Source organism: Pleurodeles waltl, chromosome 10 (genome assembly GCF_031143425.1).
Source record: "Pleurodeles waltl isolate 20211129_DDA chromosome 10, aPleWal1.hap1.20221129, whole genome shotgun sequence".
NCBI lineage: Eukaryota > Metazoa > Chordata > Amphibia > Caudata > Salamandridae > Pleurodeles > Pleurodeles waltl.
In genome coordinates, this window is record NC_090449.1 from 3,217,442 (window position 1) to 3,239,460 (window position 22,019).

At 47.5% G+C, this 22,019-nt stretch overlaps 1 protein-coding gene across 1 annotated transcript in view; it reads right to left on the reverse strand.

The window, feature by feature from the left end:
* Nucleotides 1-22,019, reverse strand: part of LOC138260865 (protein SET-like) — a 93,275-nt gene that overhangs the window by 64,264 nt on the left and 6,992 nt on the right. Inside the window, exons 3-4 of the mRNA XM_069209298.1 lie at nucleotides 10,264-10,375; nucleotides 2-147 (exon numbers count right to left, since the gene is read on the reverse strand). Of these exons, the coding sequence (XP_069065399.1) occupies nucleotides 2-147; nucleotides 10,264-10,375 (258 nt within the window). The remainder of the gene's footprint in view (nucleotide 1; nucleotides 148-10,263; nucleotides 10,376-22,019) is intronic.

Genomic DNA, 22,019 nt, shown 5'->3' on the forward strand with positions numbered 1-22,019 from the left:
CCTCAGCAATTCGATCTGCTGCAGGGAAGCTGTGATCTGAGAACCAAGTGAAGAAACTCCGACCAGATGGACCAGACTTCCGTGTTTGTCCTGTAGGATCCTGCCCCCTCCACCAGCGGATGGGTGTAGAATGGGATACTAATCTTCCTGCAGGACAAGAAAAGAAATGACGTATCCCGCCACAAAGGTTCAAGTCTCATTACTAGGCATTCATCAGCATACTGCTGATCACTTCTGCATTAAAGGACAGCCCCTAATGAGTAAACAGACGGCTACATTACTTTCAGGGACACCTTTTACCTTTTACACCCACCTATTCAAGAGCAATTTTACAATGAAAAGAAATCCGAGCAAGCGTAATAACTGTAGATACAATTAAGTGGCTTGGAGGATTCTTATCAAGGATTCGGTCTACGACCATGCTTACCAGCTCAATAAATCTCCTATCCATTCCAATTATCAAACCAACTTAGTAACTGCAATGTAAGTTGTAGCTGTATGGGTCTTTATTTCACACAAGCCAATGAACACCACCTAAAGAAAAGATACTTACCTGTAACACCAGCTCCCCGACATAGATATACTCATAAAATTAATAAAACGGGAATATTCTGACCCAAATGTGGGATGAGGCGGAGGACAAAAGTGGGAGTGGATAAGGGGAAAAAGCTCTCAAAATAAAGCAAACTTTGCCCAGGAATATGTTTGCTTTACACTTAAGGTTTCATTAGAAAAGCATGGACAAAAATTACATTAAGTGAAATGGTCTAGGACAGCCGTTCTTTACCTAGTCATCAACACCAACCCAAGCTGTCCCGTGTTTGTACCCTGTCCAACAAACTGTAAATAAGCCCCACATTTTGAAGAGCTCCAGCCCAACAATTTCGGTTTTTTGAATATTTGTCAGCGAATTAAATAAAATGTTTTATGATTTTTGATGTATGATTGTTCTGGATTTTGGCTGATTGCGTTGAGGTCCAAACAGTAGAAATTATTTAGTCCACGCTGACCAGTTTTCAGAGAAATTACAAAACAATAATATTGTAGAACCACTTGTATATCAAAGTATTGAGGCTCCCAACCCTTCATTTTTCGTTTAAAAAAAATATATATATATATATCGAAAGATGAAATTCCAACTATTCATTGGCAGGCAGTTGAAGGATGTACGACCTTACATACACATCTCTGCTTCTAACCAGAGAAAGCAAGGGGGGCGTTCATGACTTCAGAGAGCCGCTGTTCCAATAAGCAGCTTTTAATTTTATTTTCAGTTCTACAGAACAAGCCAGGTGATCCCTTTCTAAAGGTGGTAGGAAACCCAGAAGAGGCAGAAGTAGGGTAAATGTATCTGCACAACAGCAACAGTGCGGCATGCATATATAGAAAACAGCAGCACTGTGGAAACTGAATTTCATATCTGCTCCTGCCTTACTAGCTGATAAACAACTTTTACTTAGATCACAAATCAAAATCCATTGTAATCCCCACAATGCTGTGCTACGGCAACTGGCTTTCGGGAAACAAGCTTCATGCCGCCTTAAAAGCACACCGGACTGGTAAGCACCTTTCTTCTTGACTAACGACTACTACTCTTCATCATTACAGAACAGCGTTACACCCTCTCCCAAAGGAAATCCTCTGTTCTGCCTTCCTGGGCTTGAGCTGTTGAAGCAGCAGGAGGGGAGAAACCTGTCAGATGGCCGCAGTTTGGGCTGCCTGGAAAACCCCAGAAGGCTGGTAGGAGCAATGCTGAAGGTTCTCTAAGGAGCCCCCAGAGTGCATGGAATAATACAACCAATACTGGCAACTATACCGGAGTATGATTTCAACATGTTTGATAACAAACATGTCTAGGTTCAAAGTTAGCATTATGTAGCTGGACAAAGGTAGTGACCTATGTCCAGTACACGCATAAAATGGCGTCCCCGCACTCACAAAGTCCAGGAAAACTGAACTGGAGTTTGTGGGGGCACCCAACACACAGGTACTTGCACCCTGCCCTCTGGGCTCGGAGGGCCTACCATATCGGTGACTTCCAGTGGTGAAAGTTTGCATGCACCTTTTCATGCAGGCTGCAATGGCAGGCCTGCAGACACATTTTGCGTGGGCTCCCATAGGTGGCATAATGCATGCTGCAGCCCATGGAGGACCCCTGGTGTACCAGTGCCCTGGGTACCAAAATGCCATGTACTAGGGACTTGCAGGGGTGCACCAGTATGCCAGTTGTGGGGTGTAAAGTGTACCAAGGCAACCAAATTTAGAGGAGAACGCACAATCACTGGGGTTCTGGTTAGCAGGATCCCAGTGTACTACAGTCTAAACACACTAACAGCAGGCAAAACGTGGGTGTAACCATGCCAAAAGAGTGACTTTCTTACAGTGACCCCATTCTCTATGGGTCAGACTATCACCTTGCCCACCTCCTTTGCTCCCACACATCCCTCTAAGGAAAAGGAGCGACTCCCCAAGCTGGACCAAAAAGGTTGCTCTGCCTTGCCCGCACAAAAGAGTTCCAGGCGGATGACCAACTCTTTGTGGGGTATGTGGGAGCAAGGATGAGTCTGCTAGTAGAGAATTGGACCATTTCACACTGTGTTGTTCTCTGTATTAAGATCTGCTGCTCCTGGTTAGGAAGCAGCTCCCCAAGAGCTTGCGGGCCCATTCTACCAGGGAAAAAGCTGCGACCACAGCGCTAGCACGTGGAGTCCCAGGCCTGGATAGCTGTCAAATGGCTACGTGGGTTTCTGCATGTTTGCCAGACATTACTGCCTTGACAGTCAGGTCTGCAGGACTTCTTAGTCTAAAAACACTGTCCTCAGCCCACCGCCAGGAGATTTAATGCTTGAGTATCTAATCAAAGGTAAGGAATCTGCAGCTTGAAGTCTGTCCGATGAATAAGTTACTTTGGTAACGCGTTATTTTGTAGAAACTATTTATCTGCAGCTTCCTTACACCCACCCACGCCTCCCCGCTCTGTGGACTTGTTTGCTAGGGTTAGGCTGAACCCTTTTTCAAGGCCCTAGTTCGGACACACGCCCGTTCTTAGCATGGCTCTGTGCTTCTGGCCTGGAAAGTTTTGATCAAAGTAACTGGCGCCGTCATGCCTGGGTGGCGCCTATATAGGTGACCGTGACATAATTTCAATGCCACACGGAGCCAAATGGAGCCTCCCAATTGCACATAGTTTCTGGTTTGTAGGAAAGTAGCCTCTTTCTAGCTTGGTTACTCCCACTTTTGGCCTGTTTGTCAGTGTATTTGACTGTGTTCTGAGATCCTGCCAACCAGGACCCCAGTGACTGTGCTCTCTCCTTTAAGTTTGGTTGCTGGTAACTTTTTATCCCCACAATTGGCATACTGGTGCCATCATGTAAGTCCCTAGTATATGGTACCCAGGGCATTGAGGTTCCACAGGGCCCGAAGGTGCATCAGAGCAGTTGGCCCACCCAAAATACACAGCTGACCTAAGACTCCTTGATCTGGGCGGGTGTCCATCCCGCTCCCGGAACCAGAGGAGACAGTACAACTGGGCAACGGCTCTGCAGAACCATGCCGGGCATGCCAAAATTCCCACTCATCTCGTCCGCAGACAAAGAGGTGAAGCCTACGTCCTTTTGGATTTATTATGCCTCTTTCCAGAGGACCTTGAACGGGAAGAAGAGGACTTGGGGCTCCGGGAATGGTCCTGCGACCTCCTTCTCAACCGAAACCTCCTTAGTGCTGCATGTGCCAGTGTTGCTGACTGCCAGGCCGCAACCAGCTTTAGGGACCGCTCCCTCAAAGCCTTCGACGCCATGGCACGGCAGTTTCAGCATGAGTTGTGGCTGCACTCTAGGAACTAGAGGCAAACGAGATAGGGGTCTGTAACCAACATGGCGTGATGACAGGCACCACACGGTTTGGGACAGCTTTTCTCAATGACATCCTCAAAAACCTCGACAAAAAGTTGAACAAAGGCCTATCAAAAAGCAACAAAGGGGTAGCTCGCTCCAGATCGGCGCTACCTGGCATGGAAAGAGAAGAACTGACCCATGTGCCTGAAGTGGCACCTATATACGCAACGTCACTTCTGACGTCAACTTCACACAGAGCCAAACGGAACCACTGGAAGGTATTGCTCAGAAGAAGTTTCCGGATCCAGTCTGATGTCTGGGAAAAGGTAAGGAATCTGCACCCAGAAGGCTATCAGATAACCCTAGTAAGTGTGGTTTTGGTTTAATTTAGAATGTTATATAGCACTGAAGACCATCAGATGTTTATAATGTAGGAGGTAAGAAACCATGCTGCCAAATGTATTATCTGGCCTGCATAGAACTCATGTGGGGTTACTTCGAAAGAGAAAGGTCAACTTTCCACCAATGCTGTAGCCACTGAATCACTATGAGGATCATTCTCGGCCTGCAGCAAGTCAGTTTGATGATTACTGATGAGATAAGGGGTACAAGTAGAAACACGTACAGAAACGTCACTAACCAGTTGATCAAATGAGCATTGCTCTTCGCTCCTGGTTCATCAGATGGGGAGGTGAAGTCTGGGTATTTCCTGTTTTCTTTGCTCAAAAATAAATCCGTTTGGAAACACCCCCATGGTCTGAAGGCTTCATGTAGCACTTGGTCAGTTATGACTCCTCATACTCCTAGATAATCCTAAATAGTGAGTTAGTTGAGGGACGAAAGTACCCCACCCCTTAAGTTATAATCAAACCCTTTTCAGGTTGAACCACTAAAGATACCAAATCTGAGCTCAACCCCCTGGTAGTTTGGCATAAAGCAGGCAAACTTATCTTAGAGGCAATGTGCAAGTATTTATACAGTAACTGAGTTGAAAATAAAAACAAAAATTCAAAAAAGAATTAGAAACGGAGTAAAGTGCATTAGACACAGGGGTACTGTTAGATCAGGCTCCTGGGCACCAGTAATCCCCACTGGTGTCCCAGGGCCTCAGTACTAGTGGACCCAAAACTGGATAACTAAGTACTCCTCTCCAGCACTTGACTCTCTCAGGGCAGCGAGACAAAGCAGTCCAAGGCTTACTCAAGGAGGTGAGGTGAGGTGGACTGACTTTCAGAATACAATGCACACCATACTACCATCTAATAAGAACATTGCCTGGTGCTTTACTAATACACACAAGAGAGATATACTACACAAACGTAGGATAAACAGTGAAAACCAGAAAGACATCGCTACATCGCTCTGGGCCAGAGTTCTGACACCAAACAGTATTCTAGCACCTAGATGCTAAGCACTATAAAAACAATTCGATAGTGGACACACAATTAGAATTACATATTACAGACCATGTTGCACAAGGTCCCTCTCATTCGCTAGCGCCATGATACTAATCCTTGTATTGTAATGATGTAGCTTCAGCATATGATGTGAAGTCAAATGTTCCAGGACAGCCCAGAACCCAAAACCCAAAGAACAAAAGTGTCCTCCCGTCTGTAGGAGGCTGGCCTGGTTTGTAGTGGGTACCAAAGGTACATTAGACCTTACACCAGGACCAGTTATCCCTTCTTAGAGAAATGTAGTTAGTCAGTGTCTAGAAGCCAGGCTCTCTAGGTGTTAGGGTGGATGAGCAGCCATCGCTGAACTAGTAGACATGCAAAGCTCTTGCAATACCACTGTAGTCGCATAGTACTTACACACATGAAAGAAAATACTCAGTGTTACAAAAATAAAGGTAATTTATTAGAGGCTATACTCCCATAGGAGGTAAGTAACACACATAAAATATACAATAGTAACCAGAATCAGTTAAGTACACAGTCACAGAACAGTGCAAACAGTGAAAGTCACAATAGGTTGCAATGGGCCTATTGGGGAACACAAACCATATACTAAAATAGTGGAATGCGAAAGTCGGTTTCCCACCTCGGCAAGTGTAGTGTGTAGAGGGGCGCTGGGAGTGTAAGAAAACCCCAAAAGGTAAGTAATAGACACCACCCCAGAGCCCAGGAAAACAGGAGTAAGTCACAGCAAGTTTCCTAGAACACACAAGTTGTGATAGAAGATCATGCAAGAACCAGAAGAGACTGCAAGACACCAACAATAGATTCCTGGACCTGAAGGCCAGTGGAAGGAGGGGACCAAGTCCAAGAAGCACAGAAGAGTCCAGGGAGAAAAAGAGCCCCTGCTAACCCAGATCAAGGTGCAAAAGAAGAACCATCGATGAAAAGACCAAGTCAGTTATGCACCCAAGACAGATGCGGGTTCCTGGTTGGTGCAGAAGATGTCCCACGCCGGATGGATGAATGCAGTCCGGTTTGTGTCGCTAGATTCCGCCAACAAGCCTTGGCACATGCTTGGCCCCGCAATCCCCTTGGCACTGCACTCAGGCCTTCAAAAATCTTCCTCCCCCCAAGGAGCACATAAAGAGCCTTGGTGTTTGGCTCGACCCCCTTCTCACCATGGAACAACAATCTAAAGCTTTGGTCTCCTGAGCACTCTCAGGAAGATCCTATAGCTTCTTCCCCCTGTGGCCAGAAGAATTCTTGTTCAAGCTACAATACTTTCTCGACTTGATAACGGTAACTCTTTCTCAGTACACCAGAATATGGTGTAAAGAAACTCCAGGTAGTGCAGAATGCGGCCGCCAGGCTCCTTACTAATCTATCTAGACATCATTCTACTAAGCCAGCTTTGGCTGTTCTCCACTGGCTACCGATAAAACACAGATTCACTTCAAATCTTTATTCATGGCCCATAAAGCCCTGATTAATAAAGGTCCTCTCTTCCTCAGACAAAGTATTTTCTTTCATGTTCCCACCAGAACCTTAAGATCTTCCATCTCCGGCTAGTACATGTAGCGCGGTTTAAGAGGTCCCGGTGGGAAGGTAATTCTTTCTCTGTCAAAGCAGCACGCCTCTGGAACACTCTCCCTCCGGAGCGTCGGCAAGAACCATCAGAACGTTTGTTCTGGGGGAAAAAAAAAACTGTTCTTTCCAAGCTAATTTTCTGGCAGGTTATATTTTCTCCTCAGTAGTTGTCATGCTCCTAAGCGCTGGGAGGCCCTAGGGTAGCCATGCGCTCTATAAATTTCCAAACTCAAACACGCGAAGCTTGCAGTTAGCAGAAAATGGCGCTGCCCGGAACCAGGAGGGACCTGGTGGCCTCCTCAGACAGAGGGGGGTCTCAGCAACTCAAAGAGCCCTCAGAAGACCAGGCAACGTGCACAGGAGACCGACGCCACGGGGGACAAAGAAGGTGCAAATGGAGGTCCACGCAGCACAACACAAAGGGATCCCACCCTGCCAGAGAACCACTCAGGAAGCTGTGCGTCGTAGGATGGAGTGCTGGGGGCCTAAGCTGTGCTGTGCACGAAGAACACCTTGGAAGGTTGCACACAAACCTTGGCAACTGCAAGTCACGGAGTGCACGGGATACTGTCTTGCATGGGGAAGAGAGCTCTTACCTCCACCAAAGTTGAACAGCTGGACCTTGGGACTGTCTGGGTCAGTTTAGTCCACCACCTGTGTTGCTCAATCTATGTTCGCCGTCTGGAGAGGGAACCCACGCCACTGGTCCTCGCTGCAGAAAGGTGCCTGCTGAAGCAGGGAAGTGACTCAATCACTCCACGGGAGATTCCTTCGGTTCTTCTGATGCAGGCTGAAGACAGGTAGTCCTCGGAGGATGCACGACCTGGAAATTGTTGCAATTGCTGGCAGGAGGTGAAGATGCAATGTTGCAGAAGTCGTCTTTGCTTCTTTGTTGTAGTTTGTAGAGTTCCTGGAGGGTTCACCTGAAGTCAGTAGAAGACAAAGTAAAGGATGCAGAGGATTCCTGCTGGAGTCTTGCAATCCAAATCTGAAGAACCACCTAGAGGAGAGACTCTAAATAGCCCTGAAAGGGGGATTGGTCACCTAACCAGGTAAGCACCTACCAGGGAAGGGCTCTGACGTCACCTGCTGGCATTGGCCCCTCAGATGCTCCCAGAGAGCCCCACCACCTTGGAATCCAAGATGGCAAAACCCAGGGACACACTGGAGCAGCTCTGGCCACCACCCCTGGGGTGGTGGTGGACAGGGGAGTGGGCACTCCCCTTTCCTTTGTCCAGTTGTGCGCCAGAGCAGGGATTGGGGGTCCCTGAACTGGTGTAGACTGGATTATGCAAGGAGGAGATAATCAGTGCCATTCAAAGCACTTCCATAGACTCTGTGAGGCTACCCCTTCCATGCATGTTACACCTATTTCCAAAGGGAGAGGGTGTAACACCCCTCTCCCCAAGGAAAGCCTTTGTTCTGCCCTCCTGGGTTTGAGCTGCTCAAGAACAGGAGGGCAGAAACCTGTCTGAGGTGGCAGCAGCTGGGGCTGCCTGGAAAACCCCAGAAGGCTGGTATGGCAGTACTGGGTCCACTGTGGAGCCCCCAGAGTGCACAGGTTTGTGCAACCAATACTGGAATCAGTATTGCGGTACAATTCCCAGTTGTTAGACACCTTACATGGCCATATTCAGGGTTACCATTGTGAAGCTGGACATGGGTATTGACTTATGTCCAGTGCACGCGTAAAATCACACCCCCGCACTCACGAAGTCCAGAAAAATGGGCCTGGAAAAAATGGGGGCACCTCTGCTAGTGAAGGGGTGCCCTCACACACAGGTACTTTGCACCAAAGCCTTCAGGGTTGGAAGACCTTGCATACAGATGACTTATAAGTGACCTGGTGCAGTGAAAATAGCAGTAACGTAGGGCTATTTCACGCAGGCTGCAATGGCAGTCCTGCAGAAACCTTTGCATGGGCTTCCTATAGGTGGCACAAGTAATGCTGCAGGCCACAGGGATCCCCAATGCCCTGGGTACCTAGGTACCATATACTAGGGACTTATAAGGGAGGACCAGTATGCCAATTTGGAGTGAAATACTAGGTTAGCAGTAAGGACCAATTTGGAACCAGAGAGCACATGCACAGGGGCCCTGATTAGCAGGACTCCAGAGACAATTTAGAAAAATAGTGAAACACACCGCCAAGCAGGCCATAAACCAGAAGCACTGGGGTCCTGACAGTCAAAACACACTGACAAACCGGCCAAAAATGGGGGTACTCATGCTAGAAAGAGGCTTTCTCACTGTCCTTAGCAAAGACACTGCTCTGGTGGTGTCCGCAATCTGATCACAGATGCCTGATGTCTCGGCACAGTTAACGTGTACATTAGCCACCGACTAGCTGTAGGAGGGTAGCTGGATGGCCAGAGTGCCAGTACACCCTGGTAGCACCCCCCCCCCCCACCCCAATGTGTCACAAAGAGAAAGGCAGGGAGCCTGTAGCACAGGACACTTCACCAGCTACAGATCGTAACTGGAAGGGGTCTGGGCACAGTGATCTCACCTACAAGGACTGGAATCAAGCTTCCCAGTCTCCCTCGGTCTCTGTTGATGTGCTGTAAGCTTCCTTATTTTGAGCTGCTGATTGGAATTTCCTCACCTTGCAAGCTGATGCTCAATAAGCCTCAACACAGCTGGTCCTCTTCTTTCAGGCTGCTGATTGATGCCTTTGCTCCTTCACAGCAGAATCCATCAGTCACAGAGAAAACTCAAGTTCAGATGTGGTAAACAAGCTTCCTTACCTTTACGTCTAACAGTATCTTGTGTCCCATCATACCTCCAAGGTGACAAGTCAGTTCATTTTTCCAGCTTCTCCAGTTAGAATCCCAGAGCACTAAGCTCTGCCTTTCTGGCAGAACAACTCTTTTCTTTTAAAATTAATTTGACATTTTTCAGCACCAAGAGTGCAGATAGCCATTTTCTGGCAGAAAATACTTTATTTTCCTATCCAGAACGCCTGCACTTTGTGTGAAGTGCCCCAGCTAAGGGAAGAAAAAGCCTCAGACAGAACCTCATTTCCAAAGCCCAAATGCAAAGTCTTTTTTTATTTTATTTTTATTTAAAGGGAAGAGGATTTCAATTGTGGAACTGGCCCTACAGTTAGACATTTGGAGTCCAACTCTCTCAGGTATATAGAACACAGATCACAGCAAAGTGCCCGATTCGGATGCTTGGATAGAATGCATTGTGTTTTCAACATCCTCTTCCTCATACATACTAAATGTATGAAAGAACCACTTAAAATGAGACTATATTTAGAGCTCCGGCTGTGAGTGGCACAGGGTAATCCCATTATTAAAAACACTTCTGAGACAAGCCCTACTCTCCTTTAAGCACAAACCTCTGAAGTGTTTCCCAACAGAAAACACGTTTGGATCCACATCAAATCAGCCATGGCTCTAAAATATCAGCAAGTCCCAGAAATGCTGCACACTCACCCGAAGAGCCGCACTGAAACTCCTTGACGATCACCTCGTTCTGGAAGTACGGATTGCCGCTGAAATAAAACTTTATTTTGCAGCTGGATTTCATGTGTGTGAAATCTTCTACCTGAGAGAGAGGAAAGATGGGCCAAGTGAATAGACCAGGTAGCAGCTGGTTATTTAAACAGATGAAAGGAAGTCAGATAGAGACCCCACCCCGCAACCTCCAACTGAACCCAGTCCATTTTCTCCTTACTCTCACACGGTTTCATTGAACAACTGCAGAACAGAGTTGTTTTTTTGTTTAAAGTGCATGAAAGCTGGCCTCACACACCAGCACCAACCATGGTAGGTGCCTACTATCTTTCAACAGCTCAGTCCTTTTCTCAAGGTCCACGTGTCAAGAGGGGAGGAGGAGTGGGAGATCAGAGTACAAGGAGAAGGAATGGGGCACCATTTTAAACATGTAAACCTTGAAAATCTCGGCTGGTGTGCGTTACAAAAACAAAATATTGGTTTCATTTTTAAACATTACATATAACTTAAAAAAGATCTACGGGTTTTTAAACACATTTAAAACTACCAACTGGGTTGAAAGCCCTTCAATTCTTACTCTTAAATTCAAGACTATACAGGGAATGAGAAAGCACCTCAGAGAGAAGTGTTTATATTGCCGCTTTACAGCATGCTGCTACAGTCCCGACTGTAGTGCAGGGCCAATTAGTAGGAGCTCATTGCAAACGTCTTATTAAAGGAAGTCTGAATTACAATGTAGTTATTCATTCTCTAAGTTTTACCACGGAGGCAATGACAAGCTAACGTCACGGAGAACTAGGTTTAACAGTAAAGTCATTTAATTAGCTTTCAATCGTGGATATCCAAAATCTGAGCGAAGAGGGTGAGGGCAAATTAGCAAAAAGAAGCATGCCATGGGGGTGTAAGTCAAACTGAACATTTAATGACATCATCAATACGATTTTGACATTCAAAGGCAATAGCAGAGCATACAATATTCTTGTAGATCCCACAGGTGTGCCAGCTAACAGTACTTAGGAGGGTATAAGCAGAGACAGCCATCTAGGTTATCTCTATTCATTTTAGACCGGTGCCTTCCAGTGACCTATAGGGTTGTCTAAATGGGGGGGTTGAAGACCACGAAACAGAACAGCAGAATGCTCATACCAAACAACTAGAAGGGCTTCGGCGAGACTGAGATGCATTATGTTTCAGAAACAAGAATCCTGCATGTGCCCCCACTGATGGGTGCTGCCAGAATGTTAACCCCCGATTTCTACAAAAAGCTTTCAGGTCCTTGACCAGACACTAAAGTCTCAAGGAAGCGGGAGGAAAAGGACTGAAAACAGATTGTAAAAACATCAGTGGTGAAGTCAGTAATGGTGAAGGCAGATAAAAGAAGAGATGGGAATTCAGCAAACAGGAAAAGTTATTACCTAGACATTCTGTGAGAAGAACTCATTGGATACGAACACATGTGACAGTACAAGATGTTGCGCGAGACTGCCAAACATCCACCTGCTTCTAAGGGACAGTTCAAATATGAGATTGTGTAAGAAGGTAAGACCGCTGTAGTAATGTTGCGGCTTAGGTCTGAGGCATATTTTAGTAACAACTGGGACATTCTGTTAAAAACGAGGTTTATTAGGCTTGATTAGGGAGGCCGAGCACTTTTAGGAGCATGCATAAAATAACACGGTTAGAAGTGCTCTCAGTAGGAGACAGATCGAGGACAGGCCAAGCAGCCTTGCTGAGCACATGGAAACGTATCTAAGGAGGGCGGGTGAGGACTGTCCTTCCTGTAGGACTGCGGCGCTGTGAAAGGGTTGAGGGTTCAGATTACTATACTGTGCCCATCGATTGACTGGAAAATACATTGCTTATGGCACATCACACATCCAAGCTTGCCCCGGCCTTAAAAGTAGCCATGTTTGTGACCAATGGGGTTTTCAAATAACTATACAAACAAAACCTGTTCCATTCCTTTCGCAATAGATTTACAAAAGAAACAGAAGTCACATGGACATAACATTTCCAACTATCCACATGATTTGTTCATTCTAAAACAGATTCACAGAACAAACCTTTCTTGATAACCTGCTCCATAGCTGCTTTTAAATGAAACTGCAATAGACAAATTTCCATGTTTGCAATTCCATAAAGAGGGTGTTACGGAATGGTAAAATACTACATGTCCGTTAAATCGTGCTATTTTTTAACAGCTTTCTGTAATTTATAGGTTTAAACTCCTATTTGACAATTGGTCTGATCAATATCTGTTATAACCAAGGGGAAGGCTTTTAAAACCAACTGAGTGAATAGACAGCACCTTGTTTGTTTGTTTAGTGACTTCCTCAAATTAAATTTCCTAGGTAGCACATGTGGATCATTAACTACATTTTATAAACAGTGTATCGTGGCCCTTTGCTTTCGCCCTATAAACTATCCCGACTTAATTCGGGCTTCAAGCTTGCATCATTACATTTCTTCCAAATTCCTTTGTACAGGGTTCATAAAGGCAAAATTCTGTAACTAAAAGCATTCGATCCCAGAATATGAAATCAAGCGACCTTTTGTCCCATACTGGTCTCAAGCTCTAAACCCAGAAGCCATTTTCTCTTCTTTTACATTTTTGCCTATAATTAGTCAAGGAAAACTTCTCCCAGTAACAGATTTGAAAATCATTTTACCAGTTGCAACTTCTGACCACTAAATATGGCAACTCTGATGAAAACGTATAAATCGTTAATGGACTCTGTGCCATTTCATCACTACAGGTCTGTCTCCTCTGTAGGCCTATTGTAGTGAGGTGTCTTCTTAGGTCACTGGTGAACAGAAAGCTAGAAAATTATCTACTGCCTATTACTAGAGAAGTGAAAAACTCGATTTAGATGATGTATGAAATCTTACAAATACAAAGAAAACAGCAATGGGTCCACTATGAATCCTTGCGTAAGGCCAGGACTCTATGAAAATTATTTGGAAAATAAATTAAAATCAAGTTCAGTGATATTCTAAGTATCAGGTTACAGCAGGATCCTTAGGGTCGCCTGCTTCAGCTCAGCTCAGGAAACAACTCCTCCATGAGCAGGACACCATACGCATAGTCCCTTCTCGACTGTGATAATATGGCATCAATTCCATGGCTTGAATGCTTGCTTAACCTAAGCATTCAGGGACCTTGCTAAGACTAAACCTTTTTAACTTGCCTGATACTATCAGCGCTCACGCTCCTACGGGTGAGTGGCCACGCTTTACAAATACTGATTGATTGAACCATATATATTGCGAGTGGTTAATCTGGAACAGATTATCTCGCACACGTTTGCGACTAAGCACGGCACACTTTTTTAGCCGTCTTTCAGTTAATGGGCCCCTAGTTTGCCTTACACTTTTGCCATTCAACTACCCAAAAATCCACTGTGAGAGACAGTTACTCTTTTTGGCATGGCTACTCCCACTTTTTTCCCTGGGATCCTGCTAACCAGGAAACCAGTAATTGTGCTCTCTCCCACTAAATTTGGTTAGTTAAGTCTTTTCATGCCCCACAACTGGCATACTAGTGTTCCCTTATAAGTCCCAAGTATATTGCTCCTACCAGTCTTCTGGGGTTTTCTGAGCAGCTCAAGCTGATGCCTCAGACAGATATCTGCCCTCCTGCTACTTGACCAGCTCAGCCAGAACAAAGGATTTCCTGTGGGAAAGGGAGGTAAACACAGTCTCCCTTGAAAATAGGTGCTACATGGCTTGGGAGGGGTAGTCTCCCCAAGCCACTGGTATGCTTTTAAGGGCACATTTGGTGCCCTCCTTTCATAAACCGATTTGAACCAGTCCAGGAACCCCCGGTTCCTGCTCTGGCACAAACCTGGGCAAAGGAATGGGGAGTGACCACTCCCCTGTCCATCACCATCCTAGGGGTGGTGCCCAGAGCGCCTCCAGGTGGCCACATGATTCTGCCATCTTAAATCCAAGGTGGTCAGAGGCTCCTGGGAGCATCCGAGTGGCCATGTCAGGCAGGTGACATCACAGCCCCCTCCCGATAGGTGGTCACCCTGCTAGATGACCGATTACCCCCCTTCCTGGACTATCAAGGGTCTCACTCTTGGGTGGGTCCTCAGATTCAACATGCAAGTTTCCAGCAGGACTCCTCTGCATTGTTTACTTCATCTTCTGGTCACTGGGACTACAACTTGACCATCCAGGACTGAATCTGCAACTCCAGCAATGACTCCAATCAATTCAATTCAAAGAAGCTTTATTGCGGCTACAAGAGCCAAAAAAGCGCGAGCAGTAATAAATACAAATAAATACACATAATAAAATTGCAGGTAAATATAATGATAAAAGGAAGTAAAAGATAAGAGAAAATGAAAAAAGTTAAATAAAAATGGAATAAAATGAGATAAAATGAAATGAAATGCGCTGCGCAGGATGTTGGGACTGTCTTATTTGGAGTCTTTGTCCAGAAGAGTTTTCCCTCTGACAAGCCAACTGGCTCCGAGGAATTTGGCGATAGCGATCACTAGCGTTGGCCTGGTGTCTGATCTAAGGATTCGCAGGGCTAGCGCAGAGCAGCGTACTCCCAGTAGTCTGCATGCCGGGGCCAGCCATTTCCTACGGGGGGCGGTATACGCGGGGCATGCAAAAAGGAGGTGAGGGAGATTCTCCACGGGGGCTTCGCAAGCAGGGCATGCAGTGGATTCATTGTGTGACCAGCTGCTGGTGAAAAGTCTTAATGGGAGTGTTCCAATGCGGAGCTGGAAGTACAGTTTCCGGTCCCTTGGGGCCGTGATTAGGTCCCAAAATGTTTCGTACTTGCATGACTCTTTTAGGTTGACAAAGTCACAAGATAATGTAGTGTGGAGTGCAGCCCTTGTGTCTTCGTGGTTGGCCATTTGCCAGTATAGTTTCTTTAGTTCGCTTTTCGAGGGAAAGACTGACGTGGCTGGTGAGTTCCAGAGATCATCGAGGCCGAGTGAGTATAGTAAAACCTTGATAGATCGTAGCCAGGGGATTCTGAGAGAGTGGTCGGCTTTTAGGATGACCTGTAGAGCTTCAGTGAAGATGTCAAGCTCCGGAGTGGTCCAGAGACGCCGCCAGTACAGCAGAGGTCGCAGGCGGGCTTTGTGACCAATGCGTTTGATGCCGAGATCCTTGACAAGAGGGAACAGTGGGGTGCTTAGCGGGAGGGACACAAGGTTTCTTAGGAAGTTGTTTTCAGCGGTGGTTAGGTCTTGGGTTTTGGTATAACCCCAAAGTTCAGCCCCGTAAAGCGCTGAGGAAACGGCTTGGGCTTCGTATAACTGTAATGCTGGGCGAATTGGTTTTGTGTGTGAGAGGTGGAAATTTTTTAATAGAGCCCCAGTTGTTTGTCTTAATTTAAGGGCTTGTTTTCCTATGTGTGGCTTCCAGGACATGTTGTCAGTGAGTGTTATGCCCAGGTAGCTGAAAATGCCCACCTTCTCAAGTGAGGAGCCCTCTAAAGAAAATTTCCCTTTGAAGGATCTGTGGGGATTAAGAGTCATTAATTTTGTTTTCGAGGCGTTGATTTCGAGACCCCGAGATGAGCAAAAATGCTCGAAGCACGCAAGGAGTTTCCTTAGACCACTGGGGGTCTTGGATATCAAAAGTGTGTCATCTGCAAAAAGTAAGACTGGGATTTTTTGTGTGCCAAGTGAAGGTGCGTCAGCCTGCAGTCTGAGGAGGGAGGGGACAATTTCATTGATATACAGGGAGAAGAGGGTCGGGGCAAGTACGCAACCTTGCCGCACACCCCGGGAAACGTGGATTCTATCAGTTAGTTGGCCCTTGTTGCCCCACCTGACTTGTGCGTAGTTGTCCTCGTGGAGTCGTATCAAAATGGCAAGGATGTGCTCCGGGATTCCCATCCTAGAGAGAGTGACCCAAAGTTTGTTGCGAGGTACTAGGTCAAAAGCAGATTTGAGGTCCACAAAAGCTACATAAAGGCTGCCTTTGCCAATGAACACTGTTTTCCAATATAATAATAGAAATCTGAGGGCTTGATCAATGGTGGAAATCTTCTTTCGGAAACCGGCTTGGAGGGGGCTAAGGATATCGTGGTCAGTTATCCATTCTTCGATCTTCCCTAGGAGGCAATGGCAGAAGACTTTTTGGACACAGTCAATTAGGCTAATAGGTCTATAATTACAGGGAAGAGATCGGTCGCCCTTTTTAAAAATTGGAATAACAATGGCCGCTTTCCAAGAGTCGGGAATTGGCGCCCCAGATGCTATTGCGTTAGCTAGAATGGTGAGGTATCTTGACCAGGATGCTAGGTCTGTTGAGAATAGGTCTGCTGGGACACAGTCTGATCCAGGGGCCCTGCCGCGTTTTAAAGTGCTTAGAGAGTAGGTTATATCACTTTGAGAGAACAACAGGGGTGCTGCGGTGGTGGGTGCTAATGAGTGAATTAGGGGGAGGGGGGGGCCGTACAAACAGAGGTGGGGCTATCATGATCAGGGGAGTACAGATTACTAAAGTGAACTATCCAGTCTCTTGGGGCAATGTTGGTTGTAATGTCCAAACCACTGGTTTCTGGGCCTCGCGCTGCCAGGGACCAGAACAGACTATAATTCCTCTCGCGCACAGCGTCGCTGAGTGCTGTCCACCATTTGTTATCTTGGTCACGCTTGGCTATGCATATTGCAGATTTATAGGACTTCCTAGCTACGCGGATGGCGGTGGGGTCCTTGGATTTAATGGCTTGAACTAGGCGCTTGTTTAGGGACCGACATGTTTTGTTGAACCAGCGGTGCCTGCCTTTGGGTCGTTTGTCGTCGTGGGCTGGGGGTGCTGAGAAGTGAGCTGCAATGTCCCTAAAGCAGGAGGTGTGGATTGAGCTTATTTCCTGGTGGGGAGAGTTGCAGAACCTGCCTCTAGGTCCATTAGTGTGGATTTTAGGGTGTTATTGGCAGCGTTGATAAGTGCGGGCCGAGCCACGATATTGTCCCATTTTAGGTGTCTTATTGTTGGCCAGGCTAATACCCTCAGGTGCTACTGCTGCAGGGTTAGATATAGCTGGGAGGTTACCTAGGTCTAATGTGTGGACAGAGAGAGGGTTGTGATCACTTTCAGTCCTTTCGATGATCGTCATATCGATGACTAGAGGCCATAATCTTATATCGAATAGGCAATAATCGATTCTGCTGGAGTGGTTCGTTTTGTTGTACGTGTGACTACCGTTGGTGTCTGAATTGGTTCTTCCATTTAGCGCCCTGAGTCCAAACTCCATGGTCAGTGATTTGACCTGAATAGCGACAGACGTCCATCTCTTGATGGGTGGGATTGACAGGGCGGGGATAGACCAGGCTTGATCTTCCTCTCGGGTGGACCCGAGATCGTCCCAGTCAAGGGGTTCGAATGTGACATTGAAGTCCCCAGCCACAATGGTTTTGTGATGGCGGGGATAATTTTGTAAGAGGGCTACGAGGGCGCAGAGGGTTTTGGAGACTTGACCCCCCTGACCCCTCGAGTGTAGATATTAAAGATGTTCACCACAGAGTCAGGCCCAAAGGATAGACGAAGGCCTAACAGGTCGGGAGAGACGGTAGGTAGCTGTGATATATGGCAGCTAAGTGATGTTTTGATCCAGATGGTCAGACCCCCTGAGGGTCTGCCTCTCGTGCTGGCCACAGCGGGGATGTGGAAATTTGTGTAGCCTGTTCGGAAGAGTGGGTCGAGTGACCATGTTTCCTGGAGGAGACATATGTCATGTTCATCAATAAATGAGGAGAAGGATGGAAGGGGAAGAATAGATTTCAGACCTGCCACGTTCCATGAAACGAGTCGTACCCCAGATTGTGGCGGAGTTATCCTGTCTAGATGCCTGGGGTTTGTAAGGTTGGCTGTCGGGGGTTGGTCTGGGAGATGTGGTTGAGGGAGCAGAGATGGGTTGATACCAATGTTTGCCCGTGAGGCTTGCGGTGGTTGGTGATGTTCCTCTGTTGGAACTGGCCTGGTCCTGATCCAGGAAGTGCTTGCAGGCCTAGGCAGCAGCACTTGGTTTGGTGGGCAATGTGCCTGCAAGATGGAAGGAGCATCGTTGTCATGATTGCTCAGTGAACCAGAAGTGGTCTCGGTGTCATGGGTAGGGGGGAGAATACATGGACAAACAGTGGTAGGGTAAAAGGGGGATCTGGGGGTGATAGATGTTAGAGGGTTGCAAGGTTTGCCTGCAAGGATTTTAGGTGGGGCTGTGAGTCAATCGTATTTACCGAGAGAGGATAGGTTTTCTGCTGGGTGGTAACTCGGGCACTCCTCGTGGAGCGTGGGTGGCCTGGGGTGTTTAAACTGGATGCGCGAGTGTGCTGGTGGGCTTGTTCTTGCGTCTAGGGCCACCAGATTGTTCGCCATGGTCCTGTTCTTGAGTGTCAGTTTTAGGATATCAAAGTGAGTTCCCGGGTCTGGTCGTCGTACTACATTAATTAGGTCCTTGCGTATTATGGATCGGCAGCCTCTAACATGGCGAATCCAATGGATTGCCTTGTTTTTGATAGAGTCTACCCCTTCCTTGCGTGTCAATGTGGTTAACTTGGGAACGTAAACCATTAGAACTACATTACCTAAATGGGACTGATCAGTGGCAGGTTGTGCAGAGTATTTTGAGGCGGTATTGCTCATGGGTTTGAGGGTTTTATGATAGATGTCTAGTGAGTTTCCTATGCCTGAGTTGTGGGAAAAGGGTATCTGGTGAGAGTTCATGGTCTTTTCTCCGATAGGGTGAGGGCCGACGTGGCAAGAAGCTGAGGGGTTGGGCGGGTTTGTTGTGATGCCTGATAGGGTTGGGTTTTGGGCAAGGTTAGTGGTGGTCGTGTTATTTGCGTGGGTTAGCTGTTTTACTATTGCAAGTAATGAGTTAACCATATGCTTGAGTTCTGTGACTTCCTTCCTTAGAACTTGTATGCATTCGATATGCTGTGGGGTTACATGAGGAGAGTGCATATTGGTTGCTGCTAGCCCATCTGCTAGGGTGTCTGGGTTGATGTAGTCGTGTGATTCAGGGATGTTGGTTAAGGGATTGAATCGGTTACTGAGCTGGATGGAATCGTTGGTGGCAAATGGTAGGTCTTCTACTGGGGAGGGGGCGGCATGGGTGATAACATTCCTACTTTCGCCCACCCCTGTAGTGTCAGTGACTAGTTGCCCACGTTTCACGAAAATCTCCACGATTTTCATGGGACCATCCTTCCTGTTAGTTGAAGTGCCCCCCCCCCCCCCCCCAGTTTCAATAGAAATATTTCCCTGGGGGCTAGTTAGTATTCCGTTGCATTCGCCCAGGAGAGAGTAGATTCTATCCATGACGCAGTTGCTAGCTGCATGCTTATGCCTTTTTCGCTTGGCTTTTAGCACTGCCCCGGCCCCTGCCTCGATTGCTTTCCTTTTGCCCATCTGATGTTAGCGTAGGTGCAAGGTTAAACGATAAGGTGTCAGATTAAATGGAGCAGCTGACTTGGGATACAGAATTGGCAATGACAAAATAAGTGGGACTAAGTCCAATGTGGCCTTCTTGGGAGATAGATGTCAGGGGGGTGGCCCAGCCCAGCCTCTGACGGGCGCAGGACGGGCCCGCCCTTGGCCCGGGCTTTGCCCGGGCGCGTCCCGCGCTGCGGGAGCGCGAAAGGGTTTTTGAAGGGCTCCTGCCCCGCCTCCTGACTTCACAGCGCTTCCCGCGACGGCGGGGGCGCGAAAGGGTTTTTGAAGGGCTCCTGCCCCGCCTCCTGACTTCACAGCGCTTCCCGCGACGGCGGGAGCGCAATAGAGTTGTTAAAGGGCTCCTGCTTCGCCTCCTGACTTCACAGCGCTTCCTGCGACGGCAGGAGCGCGAAAGGGTTTTTGAAGGGCTCCTGCCCCGCCTCCTGACTTCACAGCGATATCCGTGACGGCGGGAGCGCGAAAGGGTTTTTGAAGGGCTCCTGCCCCGCCTCCTGACTTCACAGCGCTTCCCGCGACGGCGGGAGCGCGAAAGGGTTTTTGAAGGGCTCCTGCCCCGCCTCCTGACTTCACAGCGCTTCCCCAATGACTCCAATCTGCAAAATTGTTTCTCCAGTTCCTTCTAGCAACTGCAACACTTCCCCGGCTGTGGATCCTCTAAGGGTGACGAGTCATCAGCCTGCTCAAGAAGAAGGAATCTCCCCTGGAGTGAAGGAGTCACTCCCCTGCATCCGCAGGCACCAACTGCAACGACAACAGGCAGCGTGGATCTCCTCCGGTACGGAGCTGTGTGGATCCAGCATCATAGGTGGTGGTCTGGAGTGGTCGCCTTGGGCCTCTCTGCCAGCTGTCCAACTTGGGACACGGTAAGAGCTTGCCTTTTTCAGAAGAAGAGTACCCCTGTGCACCGTGACTATTGCAGCTACCAAGGAATGTTTGTTTCTCCACCAGAGGATCTTCAGGCTCTGTGTAGCCCCGGCCCCCAGCACTCCTACTTGCAAAGCACAGTCTCCTGCTCCTCTACGTGGGACTCTTCAATTGTGCTGAATGGGCCTCACTGCGAGTCCTGTGCCTGCTGCCCGTGTGTTGCCTGTGAGGGCTGCCTCCTCTTCTTGTGACTCTCCCACCTGCTGAGGGGTCACCCAGGACTCCCCCTCTTTGGGTAGAGTTCCCTGGGCCTTGCTGGTCCTCTTCAGCCTTGCAAAACCTTCTCCGTCTCTTGCATTTGCCAAAGCTTGTTGTTGTTTCTCCAGCACCACTAACCGACTGCATCTCTACTGCCGACTTGGGACATCACTTGCATCACTTCTGGGCCTTCTCTTCATTTCCTGTGCTGCACAGCTGACCTTGTTCGTCAGCGAACTGGTCCTACATCCTCAGAAGGGTGGTTAGTGGCTACTGCCACAACCGGACACTGCATCACGAACTGGACTTGGTCCCTTTCCTTTGCAGGTCCTCTTCTGACATGACACACCTTTGAGTTCTTCTAGTCTTGGATGGGTCTTGCATAATCTTTTTCCAAGGTCCTCCTGTTGATTTTGGGGCACACCAGGTACTTACCTCTGCTCTCCTGGCCGCTGGGGGTCACTCTGGTACTTACCTCTTGGGGTTCCTAGTTCCTCCAGCTCCCTTCTACTGATTCCACTTCCTTGGGTGAGGGGGAGGGAGGGACTGCCTTTCACATTTCGCTTTAATATATGGTTTGGCCCCCTGCTAGGGCCCTCACTGTTTGCTATTGCTTTTATCAATGCTTATTGCATTATATGCTATTTACTGATTGCTAATGTGTAAATAAGCGTTTGCTTACCTCCAGTTGGGGAACTGTCTATATAGTATTCTAGTATTTGTATTACTATAATAAAGTACCTTTATTTTTGTAACACTGAGTATTTTCTTTCATGTGTGTGAGTACTGTGTGACTACAGTGTTATTGCGTGAGCTTTGCATGTCTCCTAGATAAGCCGTGAGAGCCTGGCTTCTAGACACTGCCTACACTTCACTAATAGGGGATACCTGTACCTAGTATAAGGTTCTAACACCATAGGTGCTCACACACACCAGGCCAGCTTTTTACAGCCATGAAGCACTTTATGCTTTTTTGCAACCTGTATTGCACTCTAAGATTGTTTCTTACGTCCAACCCTATGCTCCATGAAATTTAATTCACACAGACAGCCTACGTTATTTACAGTGCCCAGAATCTCAATCTGTTTGCTGCTCAGTTATTAGTTACAGCTGCTGTGCGCTAAAGATTAGAAAGAAGTATGCCTCCTGATATCTTCCATTTGGCCGTCTGCCTAGCATTC